Raw genomic sequence first — 19,870 nt, forward strand, 5'->3', positions numbered from 1 at the left:
TGACACGACCGGGCACCTCCTACTCGTATCTAACGTTGCACACAGACCTTTGTCTCTGTGGTTAGATGCGCGCTGGGGTGCTGACTGCTCGAAAGGTTTTGACTCAAAAAGACCGGAAACGCTCATGTCCCTCGAGCCGTTCCGCATTCCGCGTATACAGTAGGACATATCCGCCATGCAAAGTAACTCCGAGCCCGTTTGGTCGATTTTTCTAGAGGCAATGAATTCAAAAGCAATACAGACGCTTGAGTCAACAGTCACAGTACAACTCGCATCCTGAGGTAACACGCATGCAAGAGCGAGGCCCTAGGGCTTCAATCGGGAATTCGAGTAATCGGATCAATCAACAACCAACTGGATTAGAATTTCGCTTCAGGAAATGTCAGCGAGCAGAAGGAGACATGCCACGTCCAGATGGACAGTGTCAACAAACATAACGAAAAGGGGAGGAGAGAGACACGCTGCATGCACGCGGACAGCGACAAGAGATACAAAAAGCCACAAAAATTGGCAACCACAATTCTAAGTTCATGCATGCGTCTGTATACGCTAGAATAGCTGGAATGATCCAGTGTGGCAGACCAGCGTGCATGTTTATAGACGGATACTTGTATGTGTTTACTCACTGATTGGTACACAAGAACGGATCAATACTGTTGTATACACATAAGGTGCATGTTCACCATACAAATACAGCATGTCGACAACATGCACCAGTATACACAAGAGAGACCATACAGTGAGGTACATGAACAATATGTTGAAAGAGGTACAGCTGACATGCTATCCCCACTGTGGTTTCTCACTATCCATCAGACTAAAATTCACTGTGGCTTCTAATTCGATCAGATCGTTTTGTGAATGGGTTTCTTCCTTGTTTGTAATTGTGGTTGGCTAGTATGGTAGCATGGTGAATAAAAGTACAAAAGTACATGCAGCTGATACACTAAGTTCATCATCCAATTAGGTCAGATTTTGGCACTTTTAGCTACTGACCAGACAATTAGCCTTGGCATCCCAGACCTATGTAGTGCCAATTTCACTGATCTTGGACGACTAGGCCACCTGATGATGCTGTGGGAGTTCAAAGCCACTTACAGTGTTAGCAAATTGTCTGCAATCATACAGACAAAAATTATTTCCAAGTTATGTGTGCCTATGGCATTTTTGAGTATGTATACAATGAGCTCTTGGAGTAGTTTACATAGAGGGCAAATCAAATATAATTTTTTTATCAAAAACCCATGCTTGAATAGTAACCCACGGTATGGTCCGAGGTTCGGAGCTACTATTTCGTTCTGGAAACTCTCAACAATAGCATTAAACAAAAATGTTTGTCATACAAGAAACGTTCGCTGTATTGGAAACAGAGAGGAAATCCATTCAAGCAGTGCCTCTCAAGTACAAAGAGGACAGACAAAACAGTCGACAGTGGAAGCGTGTAAGTCTACGGAGATCAATGAGAACACCGAGAACATTGAGAACCCTGTATTACCTTGGTAAATAGATGGCACTTGTTGTTTCTCTTGAAATGGTTGAAAGAACAAATTTATTAAAAGCCCCTGCTTGAATAGTAACCCATGCTTAAATAGCAGCCCATAATTGAATAGTAACCCATACTTGAACAGTAACCCATAATTGAATAGTAACCCCTGCTTGAATAGTAAAACCATACTTAAATAGTAACTCATGCTTCAATAGTAGCCCATGCCTACATAGTAACCCATACTTGCATAGTAACCCGGGGTCTCAAGTGATTGAATATACTAACCTGGGGCTCTTAATCAAGGAAATACTATGGTAGGTCGGATTTGGCAGTTTTAGCTACTGACCAGACGATGCTATGTATTATAGTGTTAGCAAATTGTTGGCAATCGTGTGCAGAAAAAATTACTCCCGACTCGAGTATAATACAATGAGTCCGTGGACTCGGGGTTCTAGCTAGAACCTTTTTACAGTCAAATTGACGGTTAGTGGTGGGTGTTGAAAACCGTACAATTGTTATGTTTTGTACGCTCAAGTGTTGACAGGGAAAACACTGGATGAATGACTGACTGACGATGCCACTGACTGATGACTGACGATGCCACTGACTGATGACTGACTGACCGACCGACGATGTATGGCTGACTGACTGACAATGCACGACTGACTGACAATGCACGACTGACTGACTGACTGACGAACCAACCGGCGATGCACGACTGATTGACTGACTGACATCATTTATTATACACAAACCTCTACATACAGAACACTAAAAGTAAAAAATATTATCCGTTACAGTTCAAGTCAGTGGAGTCACAGTTACAGCAAACTACAAGTTAAAACTAACGCATGCAAATAGCAGTTGAAGGTCAATTCTAATGAACAGCGCCTGATGACACTGTCCAGCATAAATCCTCTCTTCTGTTGGGAGAAGACGTGACAACTTGTGTAGAATGACACTTGCATTTGATCTCCGTAGAACAGAGAATCTCTTCCTCCAGTAACAACGAAACTCGGCTTCGTTGCACTGACTGACTGACTGACTGACATCATTTATTACACACAAACCTCTACATACAGAACACTAAAAGTAAAAATATTATCCATGACAGTTCAGGTCAGTGGAATCACAGTTACAGCAAACTACAAGTTAAAACTATATGCATGCTGACCGACTGACTGACTGAATGATGATGCATGACTGACATCACGAATGCTGTATGCTCTACCTGACTCTCAAATTATTATGAGACTAAGGGCATCTAAACCGTAAAAAGAATGTCTATGAGGTCTCAATCAGAAAGTACGGAGAGAATAGGAAAAGCTCAATAAATCCAAGAGGCGTAGCCCAAAAAATTATGTGGCTTGTGAAGGTTGGGCTGCAACCCTAGCTAGAACCCTGGAACCACTTTACATAAGGGCAAATCAAATAACAGTCCAACTTGGGTGCACAATGCACTGTGCACAGAAAGAGGCTCATTTAACCTCTTAGTCAAAACTACTTCCTTCATAATAGAGACAGGAGAAAGACAAAAGGCAGGAAATGCAACCCTAAAAATGCCAACAGTGAAACACATTCCTAGTGCTCCATATTTATAGTACATGTAGGTACCCTGGATATTACCTTTCACTCTTAGTGCCCTCACAGGCCACACCTAAATTTGACAGCATTATTGTCATTTAGGGTTTCTTGGTAGTTTGTAATTGGTACAAGTATGTAGGGCCTATGAACCAAAGCAAGCAATGATCCCAGCAGGTCAGCATGCCACTTAACCATCCTCACCACTTCCATTTAGACAACTAAATGGCAGAGGATCTACAAGTGACATGCTGACTGAATGAAAAACAACTCAGAGATGCCAACTATGACACTTAGAGTAGAAATTATGTCTTTGTGACCAGTGCATACCAAAGCAATGAGCTCCATAACTTTATGGATGCAATTTACATAGCAATGTATTGGATAGATAAAAGTATAACTGAGGTGACGCTAATGGAACAGACAGTCACTCATTACAAATCACTACAGCTCTAACTACATACCAAGGATACAATACCGTCATACCATACATTACACAATGTTGTCAAACAGTCACACCCGTGGATGTGTCCACCATGCAGCACAATGCCTTACAAGTCTCTGTAATCCCTTGGTTGGTCAATATGATACACTAGGCGAGTAAATAAATAATTGGTCTGTGAATACTTATTGATAAATAATAGCCCCTTCAGAAACTTTCAAGTAAAGGCAAATATGTAACAAGGTAGGACAACTATTTACAAGGGGAAGTATCCACAAGAAGTCACAAGACACATACCTAACATACTATACATAAAGGCATACCACAGACCCACCAGATAAGAGCCACCCATATCTCTATAAGGATGTCAGTGTTTGCTGTTTTGGTTTGCATACTAAGGCAACATTTTCTTTACTATCACATTCCCTCTGTATCTATGTTATCTATGTCTCTGAGGGTATACAAGGACCCGCAGCAATGTTCATGCATTCTGGTGCAGTCCATGTGATTGTCCTGACTCTTTGTGATGCTCAACCCAATAGTGTCCTCATATCTTGGTCATCATCTTGAGACAAGATGCTGACTTGGATGATAAGGTGCAACTGTGTCAGTCTAAGTACTTCAACTTGTTGTACAATTGAGTTTATCCCACCACTCTGTGGCCAGATGTCAAAAATGTACTTTAGATAAATGAGGATAACCTCTTGTATATTGTCAAGTGATCATCAATGCATCTGTGTGATGTGCTCTTTGGCACCATGTCAAGGGTAAAGGTCGTGGTGTGCGATAGGAATAGCTTGGCATAGAATAGTGATGTTGGTTAAATCAAATAATCTTCACACATTTGCGCACGCATGCACGCATGCACGCATGCACGCACGCACGCACGCACGCACGCACACATGCACGCACGCACGCACACACCAAGACTTACTACATACATACACGAATACAGTGCATACATAATTAAAAACTTGCTTCGTCCAGTTACCAACATCGGTCACTAATGTGTACTTAGTATTTACGTCATTGCAATACACATCACTTGCCACTCTAACCTTTGCTATAAATCAGAGTCTCCGTTCTAATCCATAGACACTCAAATTCCACCACTTAGTGGCAACTTGAATATTTCAAACTCTAACCAGGATGACATCTAAAAATGCTCTACTCGTTCTCATTGTACTAGCCTCAAGACTACCAACAGCCTAGAATCCAAACACTAGATATCTCAGTAAACATAAAGTCTATGGCCTCATGTCCCAATATAGTGAATGTCTAATACATAGTGGAGGCCTAAATAAAGCCGTCTAGTCATCCAAAGCCCTGAGAAAGCACACATACACACACAGGGCTAGTAGAAACAATACTGGGTTGGGAGTCTAGTATATCTCTGTAGACAAGACACCAGATCATCTAATTATGAAAAAGTAGTACAAGAGAGATACACACAACCAAGTAATTAACAATTGATGAGGGTAAACATATGACCATATTAGAATCAGTACTAAGTGGTCCATCGTATTAATTTAACGATATGCAGAGAACAAAAGATGGACCCAAGTACATGCTACTGACTCACCAAAAATGCAGACAAAATTTCAAGCATTAATAGATTCACACTCTTAATGCAAAAATTTAGAGACAAAATTTGAGTACAAAGATCTTTTAGTACTCAACATACTTCCCATAGTATCATAGGAAATAATCACATATGAAACGGTACTAGAAATAGGGTAACAACGTCAACATCCTATAAGGTGTTATCCACTGTACTTCAATGGTGACACAATCGACATCTGGAAGGAAGGACAATAACTTGGAGAAGACAAAACCAGTTGAACCACTAACAACTCTGGTGCAGAAGGAAATGATGACCTTTGCCCTACCCCAATGTCCCACACCTCTCCACCCACTCCATCTAATAGAATCTCCACCTAACAACAGAAACATGGAACTCACCAAACATTGGGTCTTGCTGATGAGAGTGCATGAATGGTCCCGTCGGCGTCTGACCTCCACTGCTACACGAACTTTGTCGTTCGACTACTTGACTATGTGCAACAGGATCCATCCCCTCCAGACTCTGACCAGGAAACGTCTGCATACACACACCAACAGAGCACATGACAAACAAATGATGACCAGACCAGTTACTGTGTCTTATAATATTAGCCCCTTAACCACAGTTATGACTCTATTAGAAGACAGACTGTTTCCCAGGACACACCATTAGACGTTGGACCACTATAGCTGCTAAATTAGAAGGCACAACATAAGAAGCCAGTCGATTCAGACACAAAGATGTCCAACAGTGACTAGCAATGATCGAGAAGGTGGTCACAAACTGCACCTCCATTTGGTCACAGTCTGCAAGTCAAAATTCTCGACTGCTCAAAGTAACAATTCCCACAGTTTGAAGGCTTGACATGCAAAGCAGTATTAGCCAGTTTACCAACACCTCACCCTTCTGGCTTCAATAAAACAAGTGTGAATGATCTACCAGGTGCTCGACAACTAATCCTCATGCTTTCCTGGCTTCGACTCTTGCAGATAAAATTACTGCAATGAAATCACTCTGAGCCACAAACCTCAAAGTGTATGATTCACTGATTCTGATGACGTCATGACACCTCTATCACAAACTGCCCACTGTTCTTATTGAACTCCTCATTTCATTCCTGCGCTACTCACCTAGTTTGCATTGCCAAGAGGCAGCAAATTAAATCCTATGATTCTCTTGCAATGCAATAGATTCATTAAAAGAAGCCGGTGCAACGTGTGAAGACCCTTGAGGCTGGCAGCGCAGCAAACACACGCAAATCACTCAACAAGTGCTTCAAGGCTATGCTGACTTGACTTGCAGTACACACACACTATGCACTGTGGCCTCAGGCGTACACAACTCGCTGCGTGGGCGAACGTGGCTAAATTTGGCTCTCTAGCTACAATAAGTGGGGTAAAACAAGAACACCCGCTAGGAGACAAAAAAGACAATTCGCAACCCACACGCAGAGCGTGTGTTGCAAGTTGACAGTTGCAAAACGCGACCGCAAAAAAACCCGAGGAGTATCTAACAAAGAAGGCCATACGCGTCGTTACCATGCGATTGAAGCGACTGATAAGACGACGAGAGAAAAACAACACGCAAATGTGATGAATCTAGGGCTACAAAAGCAGAGCAAGCTTGTAAGCGAACGCACAAGTAGCAGACGATTTAGACACGACGACATGTGACGTGGGGATTAGTCATACGACTGAACTGTCGGTTGAGAGACCGACTAACGCACGCGTGCGTGCGTGCGTGCAAGCCGCCGCAAATGCCAGTTGAGTCACAACTTGACTGGTTGTGAAATCAGCTGTGTAGTCTACCATGCAACGACCCTCACACGTCTCTTCGTCCTTTGCACGGCAGCAAGCCGAGCGGTGACGCGTTCGACAACAAGCGCAGTGATTATCGCCTCGCACACGTGGCACGCGACGCAGACAACAAGATTTCGAGCAGTAGCAACTTATCCGAGCCGTCAGACACACCTGAGGATAGGAGACTCGCCCCCGCTTGATGTAATCGCCAAATCGCGAGAGAGTGCGAGAACTCGATGAGGTCGATCGATATACGCGTCATCTCCGCTGTAGCTGAACTATTGCATTTGTTCCTGCAAAGCGGTCTTGTAGACCTATTATCATCATGGCGTTTCCGCAGCATGTTGGGCGTATTCCCTCTATGCAGCCTCCTTCTTGAGGTGCTCGCAAAACGCCCAGCTTTCACACGTTCTGCACGTGTTTAGAAATCCTTCAATTCTTCCCTTTGTCACCCAAGTACACGCATTTGTCGCAACCAGAACAGCACTGCTCTGAAAACACACACGCATCCGACCCGCCCTTAGGTTTTCCACGGCAGACCGCAGAGGATACACAACTTCTCAACTATTCCCCCACTCTATCAATATCGAGCGACGAAATCATTGCAGTACTTACAAAGGCTGGGCCGTCTCCTGTGCTCTTCCATCCGGTCGAGCTGGGAAGACTCTGGCTTCCTGACATCTCTAGACACAATGTGCAGAGAAAAGCGAGTCAGTGTACGTCATCAGTAAAGAAAACAGAGCGAAGTGCTACAATGTCGTACAACTCTGACTTGCATGAGCACCAATAACCTCGCACACAAACATAACTTATACACACTCACACACACACGTGCAGACTCACATACATGCACAAATACACGACTAACCGGACGACCGAGCCTGAACTGCAGACACACCAAATTGATTCTAGAATCAATGACATCAGAGACCGGCATCTAGCATGGGATTGACTGAGCACATGCTGACGCTTACCGTGCTGGAAAGGAACTCCATTTCGGGCTGCATCTAGAACACACGCCACAACCTAGAAGACGAGAAGGGAAATGCACGTCAGATACGATCGAACAAGCGGCGGCGACACGCTCCGACCACTCGAACTTGCGGCAGGAAGCCATTCGCTCGGGATTCCCCTTCGCAATCCATCAACTCACCTCCACTCGACCGGCAGCAAGCTGCTATTTCACTCAACGAATCGCTCAAACTGTCTAATTTAGCGTCAGTCGACAACTACAATGCCGGCCGCCAAGCATCACAGCTTTCTACAGTGTTGATGAGATTACTTCATCCGATCCCATTTATATCTACATCCGCCCACTCGACAGCCAATGATAACTTGCCAATAGTAAAATCTGCTAATTGACAAGCTATCAGAATTCGCGCACGCTAATTGCTCGTGACCGTGAGGCGGTATCCTGACCCATGACTCCAACCGCGACACGCGTTTCTCGTCTTCTCAACCGGACTAGCCAACTCGTCGACCTCTCGGCCTTCCAACAATTAAAATACGCGCCGGACTCGCTAAGATTCAGACGCACGAAAGCATGCGGAAGCGGCACGGCTGCGTGTAGCAAGTCAGACGTGAAGAATTGTGAGTAGGAACACGTGCAGAGTATGCCTGATTAGATGCCACGCGTCCTTACTAACGCCTCTAGGCGTGTACACTCTGTTTACAACCGAGGAATCAAACGTTTCCATAATCGCACAAATTCCGACTTCGATATTATATTATTGACTTTACTCCGGAACTATAGACAGTGGGGAAATTTATCGAGCGAGGTGGCTACTTGATCGGTTCACACTGCGCTTATCACATTAGTCGATTTTCCAATGTAAACAGATAGCCGGGGACGTCTCTCTATTCTTATTACTAATTGACACTCGCAAATAACCAAATTGCTATCCACATTGCCCAGCAGGTGTCCGATAATCACAATGAGATAATGACGACCATCAGGCAACGAGGTCGAAAACAGTCGCGGTTCTTTCGCAGCAACTGTGAATGCAGACGCATGTTTATCACTATAGCGTGTTTGTTTAGCGAAAGACCTCGTCGATACCGTAAAAATCGAGACGGAATTCGAGCCGCGATCCGCCCCTGCTCTCTCCTCCACTAACCGCACGCACGTGCTCACGTGACGCGGTCACGTGCATTCGACTCTGTGTACATAGGATGGAAAGTTTAGCAACTAGAAAGACAACATCGCGTACAAAACAGGCGATAAGAATCGCACGGCTGTCGGACCACCCAATTACCTAACGGACCGACAAACGGGCAATCAGCGAATTGAGATTTAGAAACAGCGAATTGGCACATCTGTGTGAGGAGGAGAAAGCATTCGAAATATGATGTAAACAAAAGTGCAAATATTTCGGATGAAAACTCTACATCACATGCTGCTATTTCATCCTACAATAATAACAGACACGCTACATATAATGGGACCGTACTAGACCCTCGTAGAGCTCTTGTATCTTCTTGTTTTTCGTCTGGAGATGTTGGCCGGCACCGCATGCGTGGGTGTACCTGCAAGAGAAAATAGACTTGTGTTGTGGTAAATGGTGGTCAACAACGTCCGGACGTCCGGAAACAGACTCTAAACTATTATTGTACGCCGCAATAATTTGTTCCTATGATCTAGTAGGATATCCGCCATCAAACTTCCGTCAACTGATATTTTCCTTATTAGAAATTGAAATAGGATGTTGAGGGATTATTCCAGGAAGAATACAAGAGCAGCTAGGAAGTGTCTGATTATAAATTTAAATTGGTTTTTGTCTGTTTGTCTGGTTCTCTGTCTGTCTGGTTCTCTGTCTGTCTGTTTGTGTGTCTGTCTGTCTGTCAGTCTGTCTGTCTGTCTGTCTGTCAATACGTACATTTTTCATATTTGAATTAGCATACAATAGCAAATGGCTACCTACACTTGTCCTATGACAATAAAAGCAAGAGAAAACAACTAACAACTAAATACAATATATATATATATATATATATATATATATATATATATATATATATATATATATAACTACTAATTGGTTAAAAGGGATCATCTGTCTGCCTGTCTGTCTCTGCGTGTCTGTGTGTCTGTCTGGCTGCCTATCTGTGTGTCTGGCTGCCTGCCTGTCTGTCTGTCTGTCCATTAGTTAATTTATAATTTTCTTGTTTGCAAGGACTGGTTTGCTTTTACAAAGTCCAAGCATATGTACAAGTATAATCTTATGAGAAGGGTATCTGTCTGTCTGTCTGTCTATCTGTCTGTCTGTCTGTTTGTCTCAATAATATATATATATATATATATATATATATATATATATATATAAAGACAAGGACTATAGTACAGACAGAGCATACCTGCGGTGGTGTACACAAACAAAAAAATAATTTAGTAGACTCTCAACATGTAGAATATATGGCAGTTTACACAAGCAAGATATGTAAAGCAGAATGAGAAACAAATAGGTGGTTAGACAGACAAGCATGCAGATTATCCATTTGTTGATGAGCAGCAAATGATCAAACAGATAAACATGCACATATACGGACAAATAAATAAAACAAGAAGACAAACAGACAAACAAACAAACAAACAAACAGAGAGACAAGCAATGAGACAGACAGACAAACAGACAAACACACAAACAACAGACAGACAAACAGACAGACAAACAGACAGACAAAAGGACAGACATCCACACAGACAAAACGTCAGACAAACAAACAAACAACAAACCAATTCTCAATCAGACACTTTCCTAATTCTAACCAACTACCCAGTCACAGCACACATGCATAATGTATACCTACCATTTTGCAACTACAAAGCCATCTTCACAGGCTTGTTTCCACAATTTTCAGATTGATCCACTTCCACAGCAATAATACTATCTATAACCTACAAAGCACAAAAACACGTTGATTCAGCGAGGGAATATCACACAAAAATAGATGATGGACACCATACAGTATGGCAGATAACAAAGATAGAGTATAATAATAACAAAACCAAGATGCTTAATTGCAATAATACTGCATATTTTCCCTGCATTATGCAATTAACTGAGCAACCATTGCACACAACTAGACATGTGACACCACAATGAAACAAAGACCATGAAACAATCACCATGCAAATGTTAACTAGCCCACCTGTTACAGTACAGCTCCAGTTACTACAAAAACTCAAGCCACTTACTAAAGCCCACCAGCATTCCTGCCACCCAATACCCCACCTGCATGTGGAGGCAATAAGACACTCAATCATCCTGATCAAACCACAAGACATCAGACACTTATACAACAATCTCAGCTGTGATTGTGAGTCATGGTAACCACAAATGTTTCTCAATCCTTCACAACATTGCTAGCAACTCCATATCCACACCTTCTTTCACAGGTTAGGTGTTTGCCCATCAATGCCACCCAATTGATTCCTATGGCAGTCTAACCACATACACAAGCTTGTTATTGGACTAGAACCCTTCAAGTAGCTGGATTTCGTCTTGTCTCCTAACTGCATGCTTTCCTACTGAACATTTGTCCTAATAAAAAAGGGTGTGAATGCCAACTGAGAAGGGTAGGACAACTGGTAGAGATGGGTTGATGTCATTGAGACTATTACAATCATCAAATGACTTAAAGCTTAGGGATTGCTCTCAGAATAGATAAATTGATTCTAATTTTTGTATAATAGTTTACATCACCGTTATCTCTAACAAATGATCTTCCTACATGTATCTGGCTGTAATAATTAATGTCTTAGCAAAATTCTTAATATATCACTTAATTAATTAATTGTAAATATTTATGTTATGGCAAATTGTCTATAGGTAACATCATCTTGTATGTATAGATAAACACTCGAATGTGCAATACTTCACGATCGAGTAGAAAGTTCTACACTACGCAACTGTTCAGCAAACAGGTAAGATGGCCTTCAAACAACAGCAGCAGCATTGCATTTGAAGTTGTACATACTGCAAGTGTTGTCAGCCTAAGATCTGACATCTAGTGACATTGCTGTCTTTGTTCTTCTCTATTGACAGCTTTAAGCAACAGCCTGTTTGCTGTGTTGGTTGTCTGCTGTGTTGGTTGTCTGCTGTCTGTCTGTCTCCTTTATATACCTGACAAAGACCATTGTTATTAACATCTCTCTCACTACAAACCAGATTCATCCAGTTCCAGTTGACACAGTGATGAATGATATGATACAGTATGATGTATTTGTATCACATCTACAATACTGACATAGTTCCCTGGCCACCCAATTTTTTCTAAGAAACATGCCAAATCTCTAAGAAATCTGAAATGCCATTCGTTGCTGTAGAGCACTTGTTGACTGACTTTTAATATAACCAAAAGTATACCATAATCACAAGCTGAAAAATTCATTAGATTTAATTACAAACTTTGAACTGGGACATACTTTAACCTAAGTTATCTATAATAAAACTTCAAATTCTCTATCTAAACTAGACTGTAAACTTAACTCATGCTACAAAAATATAAAAGAAATTAGCTGTAACACCACAAGACCTGAATAAACATGTCGAACTATGAGAATAATCTGATAAATACAAAACTAAGTATGGAGGTCAAAGACTACCCACTGTGCCCACCATGATTACATTTTCAATAACCATCCACTGGAACTGACCTTTGAACAAAGACACTTGCCAAACTTAGCTGATCACATTGAAACTGCTTGGTATCCTCAACCCCCACAAATTGCAACTACACAGACTTATCCTTCCTATACATATAACTACATTTCCCGTGTCCTTGTCAACCTGCCCACCCAAAGATGTCCCACATCCTACAATCATTCATGAACTATCAAGACAAGTTACCACAAAAGATTAAAAAACATTTGTGCACTAAAACATACACAGGTATTTCCTACAACCCATAAACGAAACAAAATATACAATACAGTTGACATGGAAGCTAAGCACTGCAACTAATAGTAAACATCCTTGATTACTAGAAATAGAGTCTCCAAGAGAGCTAGTGTCGTGGGAGGTTAAGAATCCACAACCTTTGACCACCTATGAAAATCTGTAAATACTCAATAGGATCCTGTACAAAAGCATTTGCAAATTGAATTACAGAGAAAAGGGAGAAAACAGTCAACAGAATATAGTGAGGCATACTGACCTGCAGGTAGCTCTACAAGATATCTCATCATCTTTTCCATCTTAATTTTTTTGAGTTGGACTAACAATTGACATTGCCACAGGAGCTAAACCAAATATCTCTATAGATCAAAAATCAACTTTGGGTTTAACTATCCATCCATTCGTATGCTTTCTACTTTAGATTTCTCCTATAAGAGAAGCATCCTATTGCAATTGGGCAGCCATTAAAGTCTCATGCCATGCATACCCACCACATCCGTATCATTTCCAATTAGACAGAGAATAAAGAAGTTGCTGTGAAGTCGTACATAATGAAGAGGCTCCTGATACTGTTGCTGCTATGCACAAATCTTTAGTTCTTAGATGTCCAGAATTAGTAGAAGTAAATGGTGCTACATGCTATATAAGTGTATTGAAACCACAATTCTAATCAACATAAAGAAAGCATAAGAGCCTTGCTACGGTAGCACCTCAATAATCTAAACCCTCACTAAGCCATAGGCAGTCCAGTCCATACCCTTGCAAATACAGACCAAGTTGAAAATTCGGAGGCAGAGCCATTGCCCAAGTTTCAAGCTTGTCGTTTGGCAAGCATACAAGCACCAACAACAAATGCTGACTATAAATGTGAAAGTAGCTGTGTATGTTCGATTTTGGGAACAACTTTGTGCACATTGTTACTGATTGATTTACTATTGGACTAAGCACTGTTTCCGATGCCTAGCATTTCGATAATCGCCAATACAAACATCTTTACCTACTGATCTTAGTAACAGCTGTTTGTATTGTCAAGATTCTACTGTGTTAAACAATACTGTAATAGCAGTTCACTAGTACAAACAGTATTCTTGTTACAGGCAGCCGTTCCTATACTATTTGAGATTGAAGCAAGTTTTGTAAATTTTCCCTGTGGTGGCATAAAGATTTTAACACACACAAACTCACACACAAACTCACAAATACATGAACAGACAGACACACAGACATGCACTACAGACAGATAGAACAGATAGAACAGACAGACAGACAGACAGACAGACAGACAGACAGACAGACAGACTGACAGATAGGCAGGCAGGCAGGCAGGCAGGCAGGCAGGCAGGCAGGCAGGCAGGCAGGCAGGCAGGCAGGCAGGCAGGCAGGCAGGCAGGCAGGCAGGCAGGCAGGCAGGCAGGCAGGCAGGCGGGCGGGCAGGCAGGCAGGCAGGCAGGCAGACTAACAGACAGGCAGGCAGACAGACAGACAGACAGACAGACAGACAGACAGACAGACAGACAGACAGACGGGTATTTTATTCCTATATAGGGAGTTTTTGATTTGCATTTCTAGAATTAAAATTAAGTGTGTGTTACAACTGTAGAAACTGACAGAAACAGAACTAAATGGAACAAAAAATCTGCTTTGTAACTGAAACTGCAACCAAAACAATGTCAACATGTAGTACAGCTTGATCAGATACTGATCCATCAACTACCAGGCCAACTTCAGCTAACAATGCCTCGTGTTGACATTGTGATGGATGCCAATCTTCTTCACACAGGGCGATAGAGCACACAAAACTATCAATATTACTGTCTGCAAATATTGCACCATCACTCTTCTGGGACATTTGCAGAAAGAGGAGTATCAGTCCCATCAGTTCTTACAGTTCCAGCTCCTTGGACGGAACTGTCAGAATGAGTTCAAACGGTTTTAGAACAAAATTGAACATGAGTTCCATTAGTTTCAGAACTGCCAAAACTGCAAATCGAATGCGCCCATGACTCTACTTGTATATATGGGAGGAATTTTTTTAAAGCAAACCAGTGTTTGCAAACAACAAAGTCATACATTAACTAATGGACTTGGACTTGAATGTCAAAGTCAAATAATCTATCAAAATCACCATAATCAGGTGACAATCTTGATAGTTTTGTGAGGACAACTTTGGCATTACATCTTAGAAAATCATTTTGTCCAATACATTAACGAACATGAAGGCATTAAAATTAGCTTCTGGAACACAGACAGACAGAATGACAAACAGACAGACAGACAGATAGTTACAAACATCAGATGGCTGTTTGTTAGATATTTTTTCACAACCACTATGGTCGTTTATCTTGAACTCTTAGTGCTATATGTAGCCTTTTCTGTATTAGTTTTGATGTTTTCAATAAATGTTCTTTGACATGACAGACCAATAGATAGACAGACACAGACAGAAAAACAAAAAGATGGATAGGTAGACAGACACACAGACACACAAATGGTAACGTAAATCAATAAGGAGCTGCTGTTAGTTGGTCATGCCACCAGCAAGATGGTTTGGTTCAAGTGCACTACACAGGAGTTATGGACCGTACTAAGCAATCTCCTGGAGCCTGGCCAGGTACTCGCAGAAGCCCCAACTATGACCACAGATACACAGACACACACAGACACACACACACACACACACACACACACACACACACACACACACACACACACACACACACACACACACACACACACAAAACCCAACAAACAAACAAACAAACAAACACACAAAGAAACCACCACAAAGACTTAGGCTACCATAAAGTAAACCATCTGCACCAGCTAGATATGTAAAACCTGCCCATATACCCAAAGGCAATAATTATTTACATATACATTAAGAACGCACGAGTCTTGCAGCACATAAAACACAAACAACCATGCAAAACAATATCCCAACATTTTATACGGTCATACATCGCAGCATCTCATTTCCAAGCATCCAAACTATCACCATTCGATTAATTAAACCAAACCAATTGCTTACTATATGCACATAACCCCACAAAATCCCAACAGTAGCCTCCGCAAATCCAATCTGAACCCAACAATAGTCACAGCCATTGGCAAGTCAACAATGAAAAACAATTGGCAACCAAGTATAGAACACATACACATGCATGCAGCAAATACGTAAACAACAAAGTACTACATGAGTTATGATTTCCATTTGAATAACATTTTGCCATCAACCAACAAGCCTAAGGACTTTCCATCAATAAACAAGCGACAACGAGCTGCAATTCAATGCATCGATAATGGTGCTGACCTATTCCTAGACATGTTAATAAGTTTGGGAAGGAATGACAGCCATATGAAACAAGCAGCCTGCAGCAATGCAAAATGAAGTAAATAAGTTCGAACTATACCACAAGAGGATATTCGTATCGAAATGGTAAATTAATATGAGAGTAGAGTTTCTTGCCAAGATCGACACAATTCGGTAATTATGTTCAGTAAACAAGTTCTGCAAAGGTTTGAGTGTACAAAGTCTGCAAATTGGACTAACGAACGCTTTCAAATGTCCGGTGAGCAATTTGTATCAACTGCTAATTTACCTAGGCAGTTACAGAATGCCAATAGCCAGTGGTGTTTTATAATGTCACTGTGTAAGCATATCACTGGTTACCACATCAAGCTGTATATGTGCCATTGTGTGCGCAAATTGTATTTTGCTGTACTGTTTTACTGAAACGACTTACAAATGACCACACAACACTATGTCGTTCCTTCAATAAAACAGTATCATTAAACAATCAGATGTCCATCTCATTGGCAGAGATCAACCATAGACAGTATACGATAAATCAGTTGCCCAGGCACCCTGGACAACAAGAAATATGATCGGACAACTGAAATGGCAGACTACAGTTGCCTAAGAACAACCAACTGACAGCTACCCTATCTTACAGCATGACATTTCTTTTCTGAGCAAGCCAACCAATGTGAGATGACAACTATGTTTGACATACATCGTCTCTTGAGATTCACAGGTGTGTTTAGTTACGACTTCAAATGCCAAGATGACCAGTTCCATTTGTCGAACCAGTACATGCTCACAGTCACATTTTTGTACTTTACTTAGCCTGTGCTACAATATCTGCACAGTGCCACTGTGACGTACATACATCGGCCAATGGATATAGCACAATTCTGACAGTCATAGTCGTCACAACATGATTGTACATTCTATAGTTTATGGGAAACCAGAGTAATGACTGGCCAACTAAACTTTGACGTATGGTTGCCCAGGGACTTAGAAGCAAGATGATTTGTTATACACTGATACAGGTCATCACAAATAACCACTGTTTCAGTGAAGCAAATACAACAAAGAGTCAGTTCTGTTCGTTGCTATTCTACACAAACAAGTTGCTCGTGTAGATATTCCTGCTCTAGCAGAGCCAACATGCCTGATTTACATTGGTGAAGTCAATGATCTAATAAAACTAAGTGAATAAAATGTTCCTTCCCTCACTCTTGCATCACAGTACGTTTGTTGCTGCAAGAAAAACCATGCAGGAGACACTGGCTTAAGGCGACCTCCGATTTTAGTGCAGAATTGTTTCACACAATTAGTGCAGACTAACTCTGCTCAGGGCAATCACATTCTCATCGTTAAACAATAATTAATTAATTACGTTGTAACAGTCGTACCACAATAGCAAAGGTTGGTATATTGTACACAGTAGATGAAATAGACAAAAGGTAATAATAGTTATCACAAGAGTTAGACAGTTCTAGACAATAAAGAGTCTGAGATTCTTTAGGTAACAAAAACAAAAGGAAACGAGCAAACCATATCCTCAACACTGTCAGGACCAATCAATGATCTGACAAATTAATGTGAGATTTCTTACTTACAATGTAGTATCAAACGATGCAATTAAATGTTGCTACTAGCCAAATACATATTTGGATGGCCTCATAGAGATGACAGAGAAACCCTTTAGCAATCTCCACACGGGATCAAGAATGTACATTTCAGGAATCTATTTTAGGCAGCTTATCAATCTATTACTTATTAATGACAGCCAAAAGTATTGTAAAATGTGTAATCGCTAAAGGCCATTCTGGAGTAATATTATCTTTGTAAATTATAATGCATGTCTTAACAGCAATATGCCTTTATTAGCAATACTTTAATCCTCTGACTTTCAATACCCAAAGATATTGCAAACCAAATGAGTCAAACTAACGAGACCGCTACAGTTCCAGTTATGAATAGCCTCCCATTGAGTTCATAACATTATTAGACCATAGGTGTTCAAACGAGTCTATCTATAAAACAGTTTGTCATCCAAACAATGACTAGGGGAGAAGAGACCAAATGAGTAATCTCCACAGGCCATTCCTGTATTGCTCATAATCTTTATGTATTTCCTTATTAAACTCGTTCATAACTGTCCCTAAGCCCTCCAGACCCTTGAAGCAAATTAATCACACCAACTCAATATAGCCTGCAGGCCAATCAATCCAAACCAATCAAAATTAGCATTATGGATTGCCATGGGAAAGATTCATAGAGCTGACTGCTGGTAATTACCACAGATTGGTATAACTGCTAAACAAGGAAACATGTTTGCCAGGGGCATCCATATAGCATCTCTCCTAGATGACAAGCACTTATCAGATTAGCAGGCATACTGCACTGCACAGCTTCTTATGAAACAATATCCTTCCTATGCACACTACAAGTATGTCTAGCTCCGGTCAGGCCCGTAGTCGCTGGTAGGGTTGGTAGGGTTTGAACCCTTGCCACCACTTTTCATAATTTGTACTTTTGCCAGTCTTGATTTCCGGGAACTTCCGGAATAAGATATAGCTGATTAAATAATATTATATTTAACTAGTAATTGAAGTGGTGTTTACACAGTCGCTTCCACAGCTATGAGCCTTCTGAACACAACGTATGATAGTGAAGAACTACAAACATACAAGCCATTTCTTTCTAAACGAGCTACGTATAAATTTATCTAAAATCCTACATAATGACTGCAAGGTCTGTAAATACGCCACTGCTCCTAATGTTTTTCGAGACTAATTCTTTTTGAGACTCCAAAAATTATCTAGAATTTTTTTAAAATTTCTAATTTTTCCAAGTAGATGTACAATATTAGTAATTTTTCAATTTAATTATCTGATTTAGTATTAGCACTGCGACAAAAGTCTTCTACCAGTTTCAATGACTCTCCACAGAATCGGTATATCGCTCAGGAAGTGGTACTGGCATTTCGGTTTAAAACCGGAAGCCATAGATGAGAAGAGAAGTCGCTCGCTTTATCACCGAGTTTGCATCTTGAACTGCACACTTCTGTCTAGTGGCCATTTTTGACAATGTTTCATGTACACGCGCAAAAACCAAAAGCCCGCACAACTGACAACATTGGAGACCAAAATATTATTTTTTCTGTCATCCTATTATTTTTCAAAGGCAAAATATCAAAAATATTATTACTTGAAAAACAATAGGAGCTTAGGATAGTCTGTAGTCATCGAAGTACAGTAGCAACATTTATTGCATACAAAACATAAAATTGCTCGTGCATACGCATAACCAAGAAAGCCATTGATTCGCATGAAAAGTCGCAGACAGGTAAGTTCTGTTGTTTACTTCTGAAAAGATCTGGCAATTGCAAACACAAATTGCACTGTTCTGTAACTAACTCTCTCATGAATGTTTCGTAGATCTGACTGGCTGTTCGGCCATTGTCTCTAGTTGCCACGTATGCCACCAAAGAAATACTGCTCGATGATTGGACCACACAAAGAAGGCATGGCACATTCCTGCAGAGTGACATACATAGCCAGCCAGTCAGTGCCCAAAGGAAGTCCGTTTGGTGCTACACGTTTAGAGTACAATACTCGCCAAGTCTCGTGACATTTACATAGTCCTATTTCTTATGGTTCATAGTTGAATTACTTTTAGATGATGTCACACTAATGTCTATATCTTCCAATGAGACACGAATGCGAGTGTTTGCTCTGTACTAAACATTTCGTTGCTAAGACTTCCAGTTAGGTTATGTGATAGTAGCTTAGGAGTTAGCTATGTTTGCT

The 19,870-nt window shown here is 41.0% G+C and overlaps 1 protein-coding gene across 4 annotated transcripts in view; it reads right to left on the bottom strand.

Moving 5' to 3' along the window:
* The window catches only part of LOC134187533 (transcription factor 12-like), a 21,811-nt gene extending 9,266 nt beyond the window's left edge, over positions 1 to 12,545 (bottom strand). Inside the window, exons 1-7 of one of the 4 annotated variants that reach the window (XM_062655676.1) lie at positions 12,529 to 12,545; positions 10,680 to 10,767; positions 8,026 to 9,398; positions 7,847 to 7,898; positions 7,741 to 7,780; positions 7,488 to 7,555; positions 5,472 to 5,610 (exon numbers count right to left, since the gene is read on the bottom strand). In XM_062655676.1, the coding sequence (XP_062511660.1) occupies positions 5,472 to 5,610; positions 7,488 to 7,555; positions 7,741 to 7,780; positions 7,847 to 7,879 (280 nt within the window). In that variant the 5' untranslated portion in view covers positions 7,880 to 7,898; positions 8,026 to 9,398; positions 10,680 to 10,767; positions 12,529 to 12,545. Of the gene's footprint in view, positions 1 to 5,471; positions 5,611 to 5,975; positions 6,089 to 6,611; positions 6,750 to 7,487; positions 7,556 to 7,740; positions 7,781 to 7,846; positions 7,899 to 8,025; positions 9,399 to 10,679; positions 10,846 to 12,528 lie in introns of those variants that run through there. The other 3 variants (XM_062655677.1, XM_062655678.1, XM_062655679.1) reach the window with 3 other exon arrangements.
* Between the last annotated feature and the right edge of the window lie 7,325 nt (positions 12,546 to 19,870).

The sequence above is a fragment of the Corticium candelabrum genome, chromosome 12 (assembly GCF_963422355.1).
Source record: "Corticium candelabrum chromosome 12, ooCorCand1.1, whole genome shotgun sequence".
Taxonomy (NCBI): Eukaryota; Metazoa; Porifera; class Homoscleromorpha; order Homosclerophorida; family Plakinidae; genus Corticium; species Corticium candelabrum.